Source organism: Musa acuminata, chromosome BXJ1-1 (assembly GCF_036884655.1).
Source record: "Musa acuminata AAA Group cultivar baxijiao chromosome BXJ1-1, Cavendish_Baxijiao_AAA, whole genome shotgun sequence".
Lineage (NCBI taxonomy): Eukaryota > Viridiplantae > Streptophyta > Magnoliopsida > Zingiberales > Musaceae > Musa > Musa acuminata.
In genome coordinates, this window is record NC_088327.1 from 10407324 (window position 1) to 10425922 (window position 18599).

The window sequence follows — 18599 nt, forward strand, 5'->3', positions numbered from 1 at the left end:
TTTCCACATTTATCTCCTAGGGAGGCTATATTATCCTTTACACCTTACTGCTATTACGTCTGATGTTTTTGGAGTGAAAGAGCCAATTGATCCTGGAAATTACGGCCAGATCAAGTTAGTGTGATAGGCCATGCCACTAATTATAACGTGCATCGTGGTTGGTTGCTTAATCATTCATGTTCTACTAAGTCCCTATCTGGAAGAAAAGGACTTTTAAATGTTTTCATTCGACCATCTGTTGTTGGTTATAATCTGCTTTGATGCTCTATCAACTGATCAAAGCAAATAGCTTTCATACTGCATTCAGTGATATGTACATTTAAAAGGTGAAAAATAGGTTTTGGGATCAAGCAGCAATTTGAATGAATCATGGAGATTTGCTGTTTTAATCTAACCTTTTCTGTACTTTGTTGCTTTGGAAATCATTTCTGCAAATGTTGTTTTTATATGGAACTCTCTCATCAATTTTCTGGTTCTTCATGGCAGAGGGAGGCTAGGTTAGAACGCAACAGGAAGAGGTCCTTTTTCCAGTAGGAATGCATACGGTGCGTCCTGCAATAAGGTTTCACAGCAATACAATGGCCTGCACGAGTCTTCTGCTCGCAGAACACTGTTGGAACTTTAGTGGGTCGCATATCTGATAGCTCTGTGAAATAATTACTGGAAACAACTACGAAAAGAAACACCTTTTATGTTGTTTCCCTATACATTTCCAACTCTGTTCGTGGTTGATGCTGCTATTTCTTAGGTTGTATGCTAAATAACTTTGACGCATTGCTTCTTAGATATCATCGAAGACGGAGAGGGGTTGTTTTGCTGCAGCTGAGCGCTATACCGGTGCTATCAGTGAAGTCCTCCACTTGATATGGTATAAGGCATCGATCTCATGCGACACTGTACTCAACCAGAAAAAAAAAAGAAATAATACGTGGGAAGTATATATATGTTTCTTTAGTTGTTCGTTTTAGCTACATGGTGTTTTGCATAGGCTCTTGGCAGCGCTGTGGTTTTCACCACGGTCACTAATAGTTAGTTAAAAATGTAGAAAATTTAAATACATCGTTACTTATTTACATCATTATAACTGTCAATAGGTTTGAATTTTAAAAGGGATAAATACCACAATCTTAAGAGGAAAATTAATATAATTTTTCATAATAGATAATAGTAATAAGAATAATATAAATATAATCCAATTCAATTACGGGATAAAACGATCCACTCAATAAATAAAACGGGTTCGTTCTGCACGACGGATCTTGTATTCGAATGCAGACCGCACCTCCGAGAGGGGAAGACACCAAAGCCTGAGGTGAGGCAAGAGGCTGATGGACAGAAGCCGTGGGCGTGGAGGCGATCCCCACAGCAGCGGCGGCGGCAGCAGCAACACCGCCGCCGTTCAAGCCACTAACGATGACGCTGCCGCCAGTAAGCTGTGCGTAACTTTACTCTCTCTCTCTCTCTCTCTCTCTCTCTTGGATGAGGTGCAATGAAAAAAGAAAACCTAACCCGTGATGCCGATGAGGATTTGCTCGATTCTAAGCTTTGTTTGTGTCAAGGTCACTGGTTCTCGCTCGGTTTCTTTTTAGAGAAACCACGATCTGATGCGACAAGGATTTATACAGTGTGTACATAGATGATTGCTAATTGGTGGATCGATTGTGGAATTGTTGTAATTCTTGACCTAATTTTGTAGTCTTGAATTGCTTTTCGCGGTTCTAGAACTTTACCTGATATTTTATTTACATCCAACCCTAGTTTTCTGTGATCGGTTATTCCTGATTTTGTCGATTGCGATGGATTTCGATGGCTTCTGCCAATTCAGATCATTTACGGAAGATTTCTGACTGGGATTTTTTCCCCGAAAATGCGATTAGCGTTGGGCATGATTGATCCTAGCACTGATTAGCCAATCTTACATTTCTTTCGCAAGGCTCTCTTACCACGCTTATCTTCAACCAAGTACTTAATAAGTTTAGCTAGTTGCATGATATGGTTCCTGTGCGTATCCACAAGTAAAGGCGTGAGTCTGGTTTTTTTTGCTGTTTGTCATTTAAATACAGTTTTATGGTTTACTTTTATGAAGGAAAGTGATAAAATAGGTCACTTCCTCTCAGTGCTGCTCCCTCCCTCTCCTGTAGCTAGGTGGGCTCTCATATCTTCCCCTCATGTAGCTTGAGGGAAGATACAAGTCCATGTCAGAAGAAGGACCTCGTTTACAGGTTGGAAATGGCTAAAAAGGGCTTATCTGTGTTATATGATGTTGTGTTATTGTTATGCTTGGGTATCAGAGCGTGCAGATTCTATATGCTGATCTTCCAGGCTTGTCTAGTGCATTGCTAGGACTTCTTTTTTTTTTCTCTTTTCCTTTGTGGCTTACAATTTTCTTTGAAAGAGTTTATTCTATAAGAGATGGCATTTTACAAGTGTAAATGACCCACAATACGGATCTAGGTAGCCAGTTCCTATAGTTTGGAGTCATACTCTATTCTTGGCCTAGTTGGGAAGGCAAAGTGACTTAGTACTGGTGAAGAATTCTGAATGGTCTTATTGCTACAACTGAAAAACTTTGTGATGAAGAATTCTTGCCAGGACCATAAAAGGACTCTGTGGTTGTGAGGAACAGAACAACAAATCATTTCTTCTGGATGATATGTCGTCTAAGTTTCCCTTTGTAGAGGATGTGAATTTTCCAAAACACACTATCAACCATATTTTGTGGCATATGAGTTAATAGCTAGAGCTAGTTTTGTTATATATTTAATCTTGAGCACATCATTGAGATAACATGACCATACTTAGGTTAGACTGAAGAAAAATACTAGCTGGAATTGCCTTTTTGCAACCTAATGACACTTGTCTTGATACAAGAGTTTCGATATGCTTGGGATGAGATCTGCAGGGTTGTAGGATGGAATATGCTGAGAAATGACCAGGATCAAGCATTGGAGTGGATGATGAAGTTGGATATGCTTGAAATAGGCATCAGTCTTGTGGAAGTGTTGCTATTGAGGTAGAGTTGAACTCAGGTGAGAGGGCTTGGAGGGTTCAAGGCTTCACAATCCCTTGCTCGATTTGGTGCAGGGATGCTTGACGGCTTATATCATAGCGAAATAACACAATAATTATATGATGATCTCTCATGTGCTGGTGTCGATGCCTCACCATCAATGTATATGCCATTTAGAACGGATCAGCAGCGGCATGTACCATCCATGCCATCTTTTGCAAATACAGACAGGGAAAATATAAAAGAATTCTCTAATTTTATATTTTACGTAATTTGAAGCTTTATAAGCTTGAAGAGTACTGGTCAATGATATCATGGCTTGACCCTCTCTTCTCTTTTTTCTTTTTGTGCAGTGGTAATTATAGTTGGCCTATCATTTCAGTGGTTACCAGCAAACGAGTCTCACCTTAAATAGGAAACCTGTTGAGAATCTACCAAAAACATATCCGATCCCTTAAACTAAGCAGCCCAAGAAGTCAGTAGCTTTACCAACTTGCCTAGATAAGAATAAGATAGCTGACAGTAATTAGCAATAGCTACTCTACTCTATGTAGATGACACTCTAGATTTTTTCCGATTCTTAAAATAACACCATGTTATCCTAGTGGAAAAATTATGTTAGACTTAAATATAAAATTTTCCTTGACAAACCAACATAGTAATGTTGTCTATCCATGATGTTAGCCTACATAATGTAAACTGTACTCTTTTTGTGTGCGTTAATGCTAGCTTATGCCTTTTTAATTTTGGTCCTTAGCAATGATAGTTACTGAAGTCTGTTCAGGGATATGATATATATCTTATTGTAAATAAAGAATTGTAGAGATGACTTGCATTAATTAAATGCCAATGTTTCTGCAGGTCTTGTGTAAAAAAAGGATATATGAAGGATGAATATGTCCAGCTATTTGTTAGAAGACCTGTAAGGAGAGCACCCATAATCAATCGTGGTTGGTTTAGCTGCCACCAGAATTCTTTTAGTTCTTTCTTTACCTCTGACTTTTCCTTTTTAACTTTTGATGCTGTTTTCTGATGGTACTGCCACTGACATTTGAAGGATACTATGCTCGCTGGGCTGCTCTTCGAAAGCTTCTTCTTCAGTTTCTCAAATCTGAGAGAAAGACAGATGACAAAAATCAGACAAAGAAACAGATACTTTCTCTTGGGGCTGGCTTTGATACAACCTATTTCCAGTTGCTAGTATGTGATGAAAATTTTTTCCCCAGGCAGTTAGGTTGATTTTATTGATCTATCATGAGAGCAATTCCTTGTTTATTCAACATCAAGGAAAATGCATATTGCTTTTTTTATCAAATAATTTGGTATCCTGTAGTATCTATACATCATTGTACTTGTGGTATGGCACAGTTCAATTCAAATTCAGTATATTGGATTCTCAAACTTGCTTTCTAGATTCTCTCATCTTGCTTGGACTATCAGCCATGTCTACATTTATGCTTTTGGTTTGATTTTATATGTTCTATTTTTTACAGGATGAAGGGATTGCACCATATCTGTATGTTGAGCTGGATTTTAAGGAGGTGTGTTATTTTGTGCATTTACAATATTTTGTAGATAATGTGGTAGTTCACTTATATGCCATACTGTCATTTAATAAGGTGCAGGGTGTCTAGCTTTTCTGTAGCATCCTCTCCAGCTTTTATTTAGTATTTTTTGTTTGATTTTATTTTCTTTAAGTTTTCATCATCTTATCTGCTTGTTATAAATATCACACCAGTTTGAAAAAGAGATCATTTGACTTTTGTAATTAATTATGCATCAGGTCACCAGTAAGAAGGCAGCTATCATTGATCATTACAGTCAACTAAGGGACAAGATTGGGCCTGAAGCTTCTATTTATATAGGTAAATTACCTGTGGTCAGTAGCTAAATGGAATATTATCTTTTCACTTGCAACATGTTATTCCTTTATCAGTTGTAATTCCTTTTGTGTCACATTGCGTATGCAGAGAAGAGTGTCATGAAGTCCATCTACATATGCTTGGCTTTTACTTTTGGGAAAGAGTTGCTATTGTTTTGCCAATGTTAGAAGGCTCTGGTAAAGAAGAAAACTGGAAAGTATTTGTTTTCTGTGAGGCTGGGGAAGGGTATCACTGTAGAACTAGAAGACAAGCAAGTTCATTAGGTTGCAACGTGAATTATTATTTATTGTAAAATTTTATTATTCTCATGTGAGAAGTTGAATGTGCATAACAGTGATTTAAATAAGCGCCCAAGCACACGCCTAGGTGCTCGGGCGAGGCAAGGTGAGGCGTGAGTGCCTCATGGGTGGACCAGGTGGCGCGCTTCTATGAGGTGCCGCCTGGGCGCTCGCCTAAACCCAGGTGTCGAGCACCTCGGGCAAGCGTTTGATTCAAATAAAGCAACTGACCTAGACTTTTAAGTCTGGTTCGGTTCAACAGTGGTTAGTTGATTCGAAATAACCAACTAACCAGTTTCTTACTCACAAAAGCCACCCCTTGCACGCTTGCGCGACCCCAAGCTAACCTTAGTGCTGCTTTTGCCTCCGCCACCGACGCTTTCTGTTATTGCCTCTTCGGCAGACCAAGCCTTCCTCTGTCGTCGACGGACAAGTCCGATGGCCTAGCAAGAGCCCATAGTTTCCTTCCGCTGTAGCTCTGTGTGCAGTTCCTTCCACTGTCGAGGGAGAGGACCGTAGGTTCCTCCGCTACCGACGAACGCTCTCTGGAGCTTTCGCCATTGCCGTTGCTACTGTTCACAGCTTCCTCCGTTGTCGTGGCTATCTTAAACTGAATCCTCTACCGCTGTTGTTGTGGGAAACAACTTTGAGCCGTGGCCTCGGGGCCGACGCGGCTCGGTTCGGGTCCGGCCGACGGGGACCTCCCCGGGGCGTTCCTCGAGCCCGCTGAGGCGGTCGGGCGCGGTGTCCGATCGGGACGGTGTAGCCGCCTCCTCCAGGCAGGAACTCCTCGCCTCCGACGATCAAGTTAGCAAATGTGGAGGGGGTTTCAGATGAAGAAGTGTTCTTGTGTGTCTGTCTCTCCCCCCCTTTCTGATGAACGAGAGGGTATTTATAGGGAAGCTTACTGCTTCCTGAGCTGCCCGCTTGTAGGGGGCAGGCTGGTAGCGTCTGACTTTGTGTTGGCGTGGCGTGAAGAATTGAGCTTTGGCAGGATGTTAATGCGCCTCGGTCGGTGTTCCGGTCTACATTGACCAGGTGTTGTTGCGTGAGGCGTTATCTGATGTCAGCCGAGTCTTATCATAATTACTATCCTCATCAGCTGTTGTTGTCATCCGCAGAGCCTTCTCCTTCCCCACTTTCCATTGTCGATTACACTTTTATCCTCCTCTACTACTGTTAACAATTCTTTGCTCCCCTCTAACTAGTGTTAACAGTAAATAATATACTGTTAATAGTAGATTGTTAACCTATACAAAGTAATCTCTATTTAATAGATTGATGCTATGCTATTTAGATTTAACATTGTTAATCTTTGTTTATTTAAAATATAATCATATTTATCAATTATATTATATGTTTTTTTATTTTAATATTTTAGAGTGTCTCGTTTCGCTCTGATGAGCACCTAGCATCTCGGGCATTTTGGGACATTGGCGCTTTTTTGACACCTAACGTTTTCTAAATCATTGATGTATAACATGGATGTTGATAGTCAAGCGGTCATAACCAATTGATTATTAGTGTCATGACTTGTCCCCTAGTGGGACCTCCGTGGATGGATTTTGTTTTTGTTTATGAATTTACACAAGATGAAGAGTGAATGGAGTTTATGAGGTCACTGTCAATGTAGGATCCAGAGAATATCAGTATACACAGTCTAACTGCTACGAGTAGGTCTTACTCCTACGAGTAGAAAGGTTGTTTCTGTGACTCAAACCTGATCACTTAGGTCATAGAGGAGCAATTTAACCATTCCACCAAGACTTGTTGTCTTATTTACACAAAAGAAAACATACATATATGGGCAAATAAAACATCGTCAACAAACGGCAACTAAACTAATAAATTATTTTAGTGGCAATGATCACAAGTGGATTTTAAGCAAACTGTATTTAACCAAAAACTGTTATGTAGCCGATTTTTCACGGTTGGGTGGAGTTCTAGGATCACAGTCCTACCACTTATGATTTCTTTGTGGTAGGTAAAATGATGACAATAGGGAACGAGCTAAGTCAACCAAGTAATAAATGCTTCCATAATGTGTATAATCAGCCTTATATTGTATACATAAAAAATGCACACGTAAACAGATTACAGCAATGTTTTAACCAGAAGAGTACCAGTAGGGCACCATCCATGCAGATGTTTTGCACACTGATAAAACTGAATAACACTATAGTGGATAGTTGCGATCAACTTTATATGTTTTGCAGCTTTTACCAATTCATTAGATTTCTTTTTCCTAAACTCACAAAAATGGAAGTTGAGTATCTTTGGAAAAAGCCAAAGAAACATTATAATGTCCTCTGTTCTTTTTGTACCAATATGTTTATGAAGGCTACTCTATGTGAATACCAATTAAATGCAAGTGGTTGCATGTTTTAGAGGATAAACCTTTTATGGTGTCAGGCTGTCAGCTTTCTTCATTTTTTTTTTTACAAGAGCTGCATAAGTTAGTGTAAAGTTTGTTTATACTAGGATTTTATTTATCTAAAGAAAAATCTTTTCTATAATTCTCTGTTCATAATTGGGCTTTTTATTTTTCAGAAAGAGGTGAGGTTCTTGGCAACCATTACAAGCTACTTCCCGCTGATATACGAAACATCCAAACTCTAGATGATGTGATGCACCGAGCCCAATTGGATCCTAGGTATGTCTCTCCATATTTCTTTTTGTTTTTCCATTCTCTCTTCTGTGGATTTCAAACATATGCTAAATTTAGATAGTGTCACATGGACAATCGTGTCAATTTAAGCCAGACACTTATCAGACAGATTAATCATATGGCACCAAATAATAAGACGATATAGGAAGTACATGTTTTGATAATAAGACTTCTTATGAACTTCTAATATGTTACATATTTACAAAATTACATGATAAGCACCAGTTTTTTTCTTTAATTATTCGTTTATTATGTGTCCCTGCATTTTTCATTTTGTATCACTGCCAAATCAGACACTTGGATATACATCTGTATTAGAATCTTGTGTCCATGTTATTGAAACATTGGTTTGTTAGCTATGTTGTGGCGATATTTTTTTCTTAATTTCCACTGATGCACATTGTGCCCTTCTGCAGCAATAATTAATTTAACTACAAAAAAATGGACTTCTTTTTGTTCCTTTTCATGTCTTTGTGTATGTGCGTATGTTTTCTTTTCTCTTTTCTTTTTGAAATGGGTGTTGTTCCACATGTAGGGGAGTTCAAAACTTTATTTCTGCAGAAGCTTTGCTTTGATTATCATTACTGATGTGGCAGAAGTTATATGATACATTGCTTGGCATTCTATGCTTGTTAGTCAACCACATGAGGCATAGATCGAAAATCAAATTCTAGGATCATTGTTCTAAAAAATTAGCACGATCAATCCGTTTAAATAGCTGGACTTTCAAGTTACCAATTTATTTCTCGCTTAGAATCCTAGACATCAATATTAAATTAAACTGGTTCTTTCTGATGTTGTCATCAGCCTGCCAACATTTATAATTGCAGAGTGTGTCTTGATATACCTGGATCCAGATTCAACATGTGGTATCGTCAGATGGGCTTCGAAAACATTCCCAACTGCAGTATTTTTTTTATATGAACAGGTCTTTTACATATAGTTGTATGTTCTCAGCTCTACTTTACATATTCTAGATCAATTGGCATTCAAGTTTGTCACTGATTTCTTCTCAGATCCATCCTGATGATGCTTTTGGAGAACAAATGATCAAAAACCTTGAGGTAATACTGCTATTCTTTGTAAATTTTCTGATTTTTTTTCTGGATTATATGCCATGTATTTTATCTGGTAAATTACACATCATTACAAATTCAACTGTAGTATTTTATAGGATCTGTTTTGGCTAAGCTGACTTAAGATAATTTGACACACATCTCTCATTTGTGTATGTTGTTGATCGGCTTTGGTTGTTGAAAGAGATATAGTTATGTAATTTTGAAGTTTTTGTCGATTGTTCTCATCATCCCTTTTCTGCGTGCACATTAACTTTCATGGTACATAAATAAGAAATTCTGGAACTCTTAGCCAGTGCCAACTGCTACATTTTTTTTTTTAATGAAGAGTCGAGGCTGCCCACTTTTGGGAATAAATGCTACACCCAAGTTGCAATCAAAGGAAAAACTCTTTATGGATCATGGATGGAAGGTTTGTAACATGTTTTTAGTCATTGGCCTATATTGATTCCATCGTTCTGACTTCCAACAACATTTGGTGCTTTCAGAGAGCTGTTGCATGGGACATGCTTAGGATATATAATGAATTTATTGACATCCAAGAAAGACGCAGGTAGATTATGATGCTGATACATATTGATCTGGAGTATTGATTTTAATTTGTTACTTACCTGCACTTCCATGCATAATATGCCCTATTGCATATTGAAGATTACCTTCGCATATCGTTTTATCCACTTTTATGTTTCATCATAATAGAACTCTCTGTTGGGTTCAGCGTTTTTGTAATGCTTCTATGTTAATGCAGGATTGAACGGCTTGAGTTGTTTGATGAATTTGAAGAATGGTACATGATGCAGGCAAGTATGATTTTCATCTAACGGCATAAATTTAAAGCCTGAAATGTTTATCCTAACTACTGGCAATTGGCAACCTAGCAATCTGATTAATATCTTCTGAACAAGTTCTATTCTTGTCACCTTCCAGGAGCACTATTGTGTGGCCTTTGCAGTCAATGATGCAGAGGTTAGTGATTAGTTCATGACAGCAAAACATTCTTAAGTATTTGGCCATATTATTGTTATTCTTTCATCTGCCTGTAAAACATGTTTGGTTTTGGAAATTGGCTGTCCATGGACTTTGCATCAAGATAACATAGTGACTAGAGATTGAAGGTGCACAAGTTCTATGCAATGCTTTAAGCGTAAAATGCACCTACACCCTGACCGTTGACCATTTGTAAAGCGACCCCTTTATTTAAAAATTGGTCATACAGGTTTTGGAGCTTTCGATAATTGACCTGTTTGATGTTGGCATCTAATCTTCATTCTGATGTGACATAACTTTGCCCCTGCGACTGACAAAGGTTTAGATAATAAATAGCCACAATTCATCAGTGTGCATTATGTGATGTGAATAACCTGTAAGTGTTAAGTATTCTCACCAAATGATAGATACATGTGTGGCTGTCCACATGCCATCTCATATGATGCATACATGACACTTTGTGATCTTACAGATGGTTTAAAATGTTATCTCCGTGTGCTAAGCAGTGCCCATATGGATGATGTTGAATAATCATGCATGAGTTAGTGGGTCTCTCAGGGGAGCATGCATTTGTCAGCTAATTTGATATTTGAATAATCTTTCTTGCTTCCATGATAATGAAACTTTTCTATAAAATGTCTTTGATGAAAAGGCCTCTTGCTCCTTGGCAGCTAAATTTGAACTTTGTGAGTGGTCGATGCGCAGGACATGTTCCAGGGTTTTGGATTCTCCGAGGACCAGCATGGTGACAACCAATCTCAAGAACCACATCCTGAAGTGAGCAAGGATTCACCATGAGTTTTTATGAGCATGAAACCGGTATGTTTGTTGTATGAGCATGAATTTGCACCAACCAAAAGCAACATCTTTTCTTACCAGATTTAACCATGTGTGGGTTATGCTTCTGTTTTTCTTTGGTGGTCAATAAACATGTGCTAATTTCCTCAAATTTTGCATACAATTTATCATATTATATTGTATAATGCTGATAGATAGTGATACTAGTTACATGCAGATTGATAAAATGGAGAACCAAATCAATGATGGGGTCAGGTTCATTCTCTTTAGAGCTACTATTCCACTTGCATTGCCTTGAATACCACTCCTCATTGGCCCATCAGATTGACGTTGAATTGGATGAGTTGCTTTTTAAGTTTGCCATTGTCTAAGTTGTTATGATGGGTCCTCATCTGGCCATGCAAAAAGAATCTTGGAGATGAACATGAGATAAATGGAGACGATTACGAGAAGTTTTGACTTTTGTATACTTCATCTATACATGCAAGAGAGAACTGAAAATGTTACGCATCTCTTGTTACTATTATTACTAAAATTGTCTTTTAAACCATGATCTGCTGTGGCTCCCTTTTTTTTGGTAGGCATTCCATGGTAATGTGTGTCTAATCTATTTGTATTATGCCGGTGATTGTTCAGGGTTATTCTGTGAATTTGATGTTCAGCACTAAGATGGCTCTTAAGTCGTACCGGTTGGTGACACGACAATTACTCAAGTGGAGGATCAAAGACTATCTAACCTCAATAAATCTGCTTTGCCCGACGAAAAGGCCTGCTGGATTGCTGCACCCAAGCAGGGCGCTGTTGACGGTGGATGAATTGGTTATCCAACCATTAAGGGTTCTCGCTATCTTGGGGAAAAGCTTCAGCCCGTCACACGATGGGTTATTCTCGACATACAACCCCTGACTGAGTCACTCCAGGAAATTGAATCTCGGGCAAGTCATCGCGTCGAACAAACTCCCGGGCCTCGACTACCCTAGTAGAATCCAAGGGACACAGTCCTCGTCAGCCGATCCATGATGGTGTACTTCACCAAGGCCATATCGGCGGCTTGTTTCCACACTGACGCGATGGCATTCCACGAGACGGGGCTCTTCTGGGGCATCTTGGAGAAGAGTTCCTCGGTCTCGCCCGTGGAGAAAGGTGTTCGAGGAGGCAACATCCCGGACCTGAGGAAGGATGTTCCGCATGCTGAGGGAGTCCCAGGAGACGCGACGTCGAACACCTTGATGGTGGAGCGAGTCACACACCATCGCGGTCGGCAAACGGATACTTCGATAGCCAGGCCGCCTTTATTCTATTTGATGGGCCAGTACTGGGCCCCTTAAACGGTAAATAATATTAAGGATTATAAAAATACCACATAAGTACCCCAAAAAAAAATATCAACTAATTGGTTAGCTAATTTTCCAAAATTCCTTTTTTTTAAGCTCCAATAAAATGATTGGATTCTCTTTTCTCATGGTTTTTTTGTATTCGTTTGACAAAAAATCCAGCTTTGACTAATTCATTTTTCTTGTAGGTTCACACAAACCAACATCGTTGAGCGGCGCATTCACTGGTCATATTATATGATGGGACGTGACGAATTCTGCCTCGCCACTCGTTTGCGCTGTTCACTGCGCGACGACTCCTCGCTGCAATTGCTGCCTGGGCGACGCGTTCACAGAGCCAGACAAAGTCAGCGAAAGCGAAGCGGAGGTCGTCGCTGTGGAAGGAGATGCGTCCTGATCCCCCAACGCCACCATCGCGTGAAAACTTCCCATGCCACGATCCGGTAAGAGCAACACAATCCTCCTCGGTCTCTTGCTTCTTCCACTTGATACCCTAGAAGGAAGGGTTCGTTTGATGAAACGCGGCGACGGCGACGGCGACGTATCTTCTCGACTATTCGGAATTGTAGAAAGCTACGGGACGTCGAACGCATACATCACGGGATCGAGATGGGATGACCGCTCAACTGGTGAGGACCGAGTTGCGGCAAAACCGTTCATAAGCAATCATGGATTTGCCGAGGGAGTGAATGGGAATTCCTCTCGGAAGGCGACCAACAACGATGATGTGAGCTTTGACTCCTCGACCACATCAACACAAGTCTTTTGGATTCAGCTCGGTGTAAGAGATTTTTGCCAATACGGATTTCCAAGGAGATGGATTTCATCGTAGCGGAACTAATTCTAGAGATGCGGTGGTGACCTTTAAAAGAAGAAATATCTCAAGCGGTTCCCTTGAGATATCGTATAAATAAATATTTCACCACTTACTAAACTGGCTTCTACTTTTTGTTGTCATTTTCTTAACAGTGTAAGTACACATTTAATGTCAACACCTACCACACCATAACGACATACGGCTTTCTGGAGTTGCGCGTGTGGTGTGTGTACGTAAGAATGTCTTGTATGTGCCGACGTGAATAGGATCAGCACTTGAAGCCTTTGTGTGCCACGTATCGTTATATATGGACACAGAAGTCTTGACTGTGGAGGGTGGAGGGTCGTCAAGTGCCTTTGTCGCAGCGTCTGTCCAAGCCGAAAGGACTTCCATGTACGCCAACCACATGTACACTTGGGAGAAGCTTGGCCGGTGGTGGACTCCCTGACTTCCTCATCGAAGTGCAGATGCATTTATATTTTTAATTTGCGTTTGAGAAAGATGCTTAGTTGAGTCTGCAAATAATGAAGTATTTTGAATGTTGGATAAATAATAAATAAAATTTAAATCTTAAATCTCTATTGACATAAGTATTATTTGATAAAATTATATCTCAAAAGTTCATTGAATTGAATATCATGTGATAAATTTATCCTTCTAGTATTTTATATAATTATTTAAAAATAAATATTTTTTTGATTTAAATTAATAAGTAAATAAATAAATAAAACAAATAGATCGATGTATGTAATCATACAAAAATTTTATATAGTCCAGATATGTAATAAGTGAAATATATAATTAATAAAAAAAAAAATAAGAACAATTATTGAAGAAGAAGCTTTATTTAAGTAACTTTAGCTTGAATACATTAACATGTCCCTCTCCTATTTATATAGATTAGGAGAGAGGATTTTCCTCAAATAGAGGATTTTCCTCAAGAGAGAGAGATTTCCTCGTATAGTTGGAAAAATCCTATCTTCTATCGTTCCCCCCGTAATATGGTTCTCGAATCGATGCAAATAATGATTTACGAGCCAGAGGCTTCGTGAGTAGGGTAAGAGCATATCACTGCTGTTGTTGCGACTACGACGGCTAGTTGCAGTGGAGGAGAAAGCTACAGTAATAGAAAAAGCTATAGCAATAATGTAGTAGAGGAATAAGCTGTAGTAGATGAGGAAGTTGCAGCAATGTTACAGCGATGCTATAGTAGAGAAGGAAGTTACAACAGATGTGCAGTAGAGGAGAAAGCTACAATAGAAGTACAACAGATAAGGAAGCTGTAAAAAAGGAGAAAGCTGCAACGATACCATAATAGAGAAGAAGGCTACAGCAAAGGAGGAAAGGTGGGGCAGTGCTAGTGAGCGTAGCACTAGAGACGCCACAGTGGAAGGGAACGAATATTGGTGCAGAGTGGTAGTGGAGAAGACAGTTGACGTTCGCAGAGGAAGAAAGATTTATCGCACCGATGGACTGACGACGAAAAAGCAGTAGTAGAAAGTTTTTTCTTTTGCCGCCGGAGGTGGAGAAGCAACAGATGAGTCGACAGCGAGAAGAGAGCTTGCTCTAGGCAAATGGCTCTGATACCATAATAAAAATAAAAAAATAAAAATAATTATTGAAGAAGCTAGCTTTATTAAAATAACTTTAGCTCGAATACATTAATATATCTCTCTCCTATTTATATTTCCTCATATAGTTTGAAAATCTTATCTTCTATCAATAATAATATAAAATAACTTTGAAAATAAAATTTTAAACTTGTGAGAAATAAAGACGATGAAAAAAAATCAAGATTAGGATTACGATTTTTATTATATAGTAGCATAAGATATTTTACGAATTAAAAAAATTATATTAACATCTCATAAATATAAATATTGAAATGCTAATGCTATCCCAACCGTTTAATCATTTTTAATGCACTGCTATCAAATATCAATTCCCATTTGAATCTTGCATTGGACACATTCCCAAAAGCACACATGTCGAGTGGCTTTGCTGCGTGCGTCTCTTTCCATCGATCTCGGGCGTTGAATCCATGAGAACGTATGGGAAGTCATGCACGGCCGCTTAAAAATGAGAAAACAACAGTGTTGCCTTTTTTGTTGTTGTCCTTCTTCTTCTTCTTCTCCTTCTTACTCACGTAAATGCTGAGTTGCTTTCGGGTTTATGTGCATGGGATCGATGCTTGTTATCGCTGCTTTTGGCTGGCTGCTGCTCGTATGGCTAACGATCTCAGGGGGCAATTAGCACTGAGCTGGTTCACTAGGTTGAGGTAGACGCTCAGGTCATGGCAGGCCACCACATTGGCCGTCGGCTGCCCGGGGAGACGGAGCTCCCTGCCGATGTCGGCGTACACCCACCCGGTCTTCGACAGTAACCAGCTGGGTATCGATCCGTTTTCCATGTCCTCCGCCACGCTCTGGTCCTCCACCACGAAGCCCGGAACCTTGGTTATGACGTCCTGCGTGTTCACGATCCGGAGCACCTTGATCCCGCTCTCTTCGAGCCGACGTCGGAAGCTTGCATTGCCGACGCGAGGGCCGCCGAACGATACCACCGTGACCATCGGTGCATCCTGGAACGCGGTTGTGATGTCGTGTGCGGTAAGGACGGCGAGGGCCGCGCCCAGGCTGTGGCCCGTCACCGTGATGCTGAGAGGATTCCCTCGCCCGCCGTACTTGACGATGAGCCTTCGTATTTCCTGGTGTATCTGGTCACGCAGGCTGCAGCTGGTTGAACTGGAGGAGGTGAAGAGACTCCAGAACCCACGCTCGACCATGGGCTCCGCCGCGTCGGAGCCCAATGCGGCTGGCACGGGCACGGAGGGGAGATGCGTGAGGGTGGCCCGAAGGTTCTCGAGCCACTCGAGGCAGGTGGCCGTGCCGCGGAACGAGATGACGATGTCACGCCGGCCCAGCCGCTCGATCTCGTCCTCGTCTTGGCACTCGGCGACGTACCCGATCCAGCTGGTGCAGCGAGAGAACCATGCGGGGGCTCCAGGTTCGGCCCAGCGAGGGAGGCGCGCGCCAGAGGTCGCAGTGAGGTTCCGTGTGACGCAGTAGCCGGTATCGGGGATGCCTGCGTGGCGGAGGAGAGAGCGCTTGGGGAAGCGGCAGGCGCCGTAGGTGGGGGACGAGTGATCGAAATCGAAGCAGGTGTAGGCGACGCGGGCGAACTCGCCGTAGCGGAGGATCTCGGATCGGAGCGCGTCGTCGAGCGGGTCGAGGAGGCCGTCCCAGTTGTTGCCCCCCTGGTACTCCCTCCACCGCTTTCCGATCATCACGGTGGTCGGGCGACCGGAGGGGATGGCCGTCGAGGTGGAAGCGACGATGGTGTAGCGCCGCGGGTCCGTCACCAGAGAGGACGACCGCGAGACACCGAGTGCCAGCCTCATTCCGGTCGAATTCACCTAAGCCAACAGTTGGGCTGCAACAGGCGCAGCAGCTTACTCTCGTGTTATTGGAGTCAGAGCAAGGAAGGAAGACCTCCTTCTTGGGCAAGATTTATAGTGGGAGGGGAATGAGACAGAGAGAGAGAGAGAGTGTGTGTGTGTGTGTGACGTCTCTTTCTTCTTTTCGTCTGCTACCCTCGTGGAGGGAAGCGTGTAACACGAGGGTCGGTTTGCTGGTTGAGGTCACCGACCCAATCGGACCGCTCGGTTCGGTTCGATCTCGTGAGTTGGCGCTAATCGGGTTCGGTTAAGGCGGGGTCGTGAGTCGTCACGCGATTCGCGAGCGGCCGCGCATCGACTTTGTGACCGTATGGTGGAGCCAATTTGGGCCCATTTGAGATTGGGACCCAAACCGAGTCCGGCTCGTCTTTTCGGGTTGGTAATATCTTGTCCGCGCTTTGATTGGCTGACGACATTTGGGCCCACTAAACGTTACTATAAAGATTTCGTGATTTAGATGAATGCCTTTTCCCCCCAATTTAAATATATATATTTTTAATTATGAAAAAGCACACTTTTGTAGTTAATTTGAGTTCTATAGAAAAATTAAATACATATTTTTTATGTAATATTTGAATGGGAGTAATTCTTTTCACATTAGCCAACCGCATTAGTTAATGTCTTCCTAATAAATAGGGGAATGTGGCTCAGCCTTGACATCTATAAAATTGGATTTAATACTATGCTTGACAAATACATACTCGTGCATGAAATCAATAAATGTGGATTTCTAATACACGGGTCAGCTAATTCAATTGGTTACTGATAATTTATCATAATATCCTAAACTCGAATTTTACTTTTATTATTTATCTTTGTAAAAAAAAAAATGTGAATTTCAAATGTTAAAGGACTACTAGCTGGGAAAAGTATTTTGAAGTTGGATGCATTTATGACTCTATCTTCCTGTTAGGTTTTATTATATATTATTTTTATTATTTTGATTTTTATACTTTCAAAAGTTATATTGAGATATATATTTTTGTGAAAGTAAAATGTTAAAATTTTATATAGAATTAAAAAATATAATTTTACGGGGTTAAATTTTACGAGATAAAATTTAATAATAAAAATATAATTTAGGAATGTTAATATAATTAAAAATATATAAATATGAAAAATATTAAATATAATTATATATAAAATATATATAATTAATCCCTTCATACCATCACACTTTCATGCCATCCATGCCAATCACACTTGTATGTGAAGCCATTAAAGCTGGCCCGACTTCTACCAAAGATGTGGAATTTTCCTTCTATATCTCTCTCCTCAGCGTCATGCGCTGAGTTCCTTAGATTGGTACGTAATAGGCAGCCACTACTTTGGTGATGCATTAGTTTTATGTACTTGTAGTCACTTTCTATGTTGGATAGAAAGGAGAATGAGATAAGAAGCCACATTCCTTGCAACCTGTCTTCCCTCACATGAAAGTGAAGTGGGGAGCTCTCCTACCATCCACTGCTCAAAGTCGGAGAGAGAGAGAGAGAGAGGTAGATGGCTCACGAAAAACGACAAGTCAACACATATTGTACAAACTACATTATACAAAAATAATGATGATAAAAAAAAAATTCTACGTTCAAATTATATTTTTAGTGATGATAGATGATGAAATCACTAGGATCACATGTGTTTGTTGTGCTTAAAAAGAAAAAATAATAAAAGAAAAGATGTCAACGTAGATATAAAACGGTGTTACTCTGCATTTACTTTAATGCAGTTGTCAAGTAACATCGATGCATACGTAGAGTATTGACATTCGCATCATCACTTCACCTATTACGTCGTCTTATTATCCACGATAGTTACTTGCGACTCCTAGTGGTGTCATCGTCCATCATTATAAAACACATAATTTGAATATTAAAATTATATTTTTCTCATCATTTTTATGATTTTATCGGTAAAATCGAGATAAATATAAATAAATATTTAAATTTTATAACTATAAAAGATTTTAATATAAATTTTTAAACTTAAAAAATTAGATACTAAATAGACATAATTATAATTAGTCCATTTGAGTCATTTGGATACCATTTGCTATATCTTATTATAACTCCCTCTTTCTTTTAAATAAGTGTTAATACAAGCAAATAGTTTCATTTAATTGTCATCGTATGCATTCCCTCAACACAAATCAACCTCTTCTAGACGTAGAAACTAAAAAAAAAAAAAAAAAAGTTAATTCCAATATATTTTACCAATATATATTATTGATGATCAAAATCGTTTATATCATTACTTGTGATGATTACTTCTCATTTCTCACCCATCAACTAAGG

At 40.0% G+C, this 18599-nt stretch overlaps 2 protein-coding genes across 5 annotated transcripts; one reads left to right on the forward strand and one right to left on the reverse strand.

The window, feature by feature from the left end:
* Positions 1–1231: 1231 nt before the first annotated feature.
* On the forward strand, positions 1232–11250 carry LOC135672353 (leucine carboxyl methyltransferase 1 homolog). Of its 4 annotated transcripts, none has more exons than XR_010512961.1 (14): positions 1232–1435; positions 3872–3960; positions 4068–4210; positions 4504–4551; positions 4794–4875; positions 7722–7824; positions 8647–8767; positions 8856–8903; positions 9244–9327; positions 9404–9468; positions 9664–9715; positions 9843–9881; positions 10574–10721; positions 10908–11250. XR_010512961.1 is itself a non-coding variant. In XM_065180824.1 (14 exons), exons 1-13 carry the CDS (start codon positions 1329–1331, stop codon positions 10698–10700), a joined length of 1074 nt encoding a protein of 357 aa, XP_065036896.1. In that variant the 5' UTR covers positions 1235–1328; the 3' UTR covers positions 10701–10721; positions 10908–11250. The 4 variants fall into 4 exon arrangements, 2 of the variants coding, with proteins under 2 accessions (XP_065036896.1, XP_065036891.1); XR_010512958.1 differs by having other exon boundaries at positions 10918–11250; XM_065180824.1 differs by having other exon boundaries at positions 1235–1435; positions 10608–10721.
* A 3795-nt stretch (positions 11251–15045) lies between these two features.
* Positions 15046–16251, reverse strand: LOC135679116 (phospholipase A(1) DAD1, chloroplastic-like). Its single transcript, XM_065192543.1, has one exon. It carries the CDS (start codon positions 16249–16251, stop codon positions 15046–15048), a length of 1206 nt encoding a protein of 401 aa, XP_065048615.1.
* Between the last annotated feature and the right edge of the window lie 2348 nt (positions 16252–18599).

What these genes read in the sequence shown, in the direction of transcription:
- LOC135679116 (XM_065192543.1), bottom strand. Translation starts at nt 16,251, where the DNA reads ATGAGGCTGGCACTCGGTGTCTCGCGGTCGTCCTCTCTGGTGACGGAC.
- LOC135672353 (XM_065180824.1), top strand. Translation starts at nt 1,329, where the DNA reads ATGGACAGAAGCCGTGGGCGTGGAGGCGATCCCCACAGCAGCGGCGGC. An exon ending in AGCACCCATAATCAATCGTG is followed by an intron (nt 3,961 to 4,067) that starts GTTGGTTTAGCT and finishes TGACATTTGAAG; the next exon opens with GATACTATGCTCGCTGGGCT. An exon ending in TGAAGCTTCTATTTATATAG is followed by an intron (nt 4,876 to 7,721) that starts GTAAATTACCTG and finishes TTTATTTTTCAG; the next exon opens with AAAGAGGTGAGGTTCTTGGC.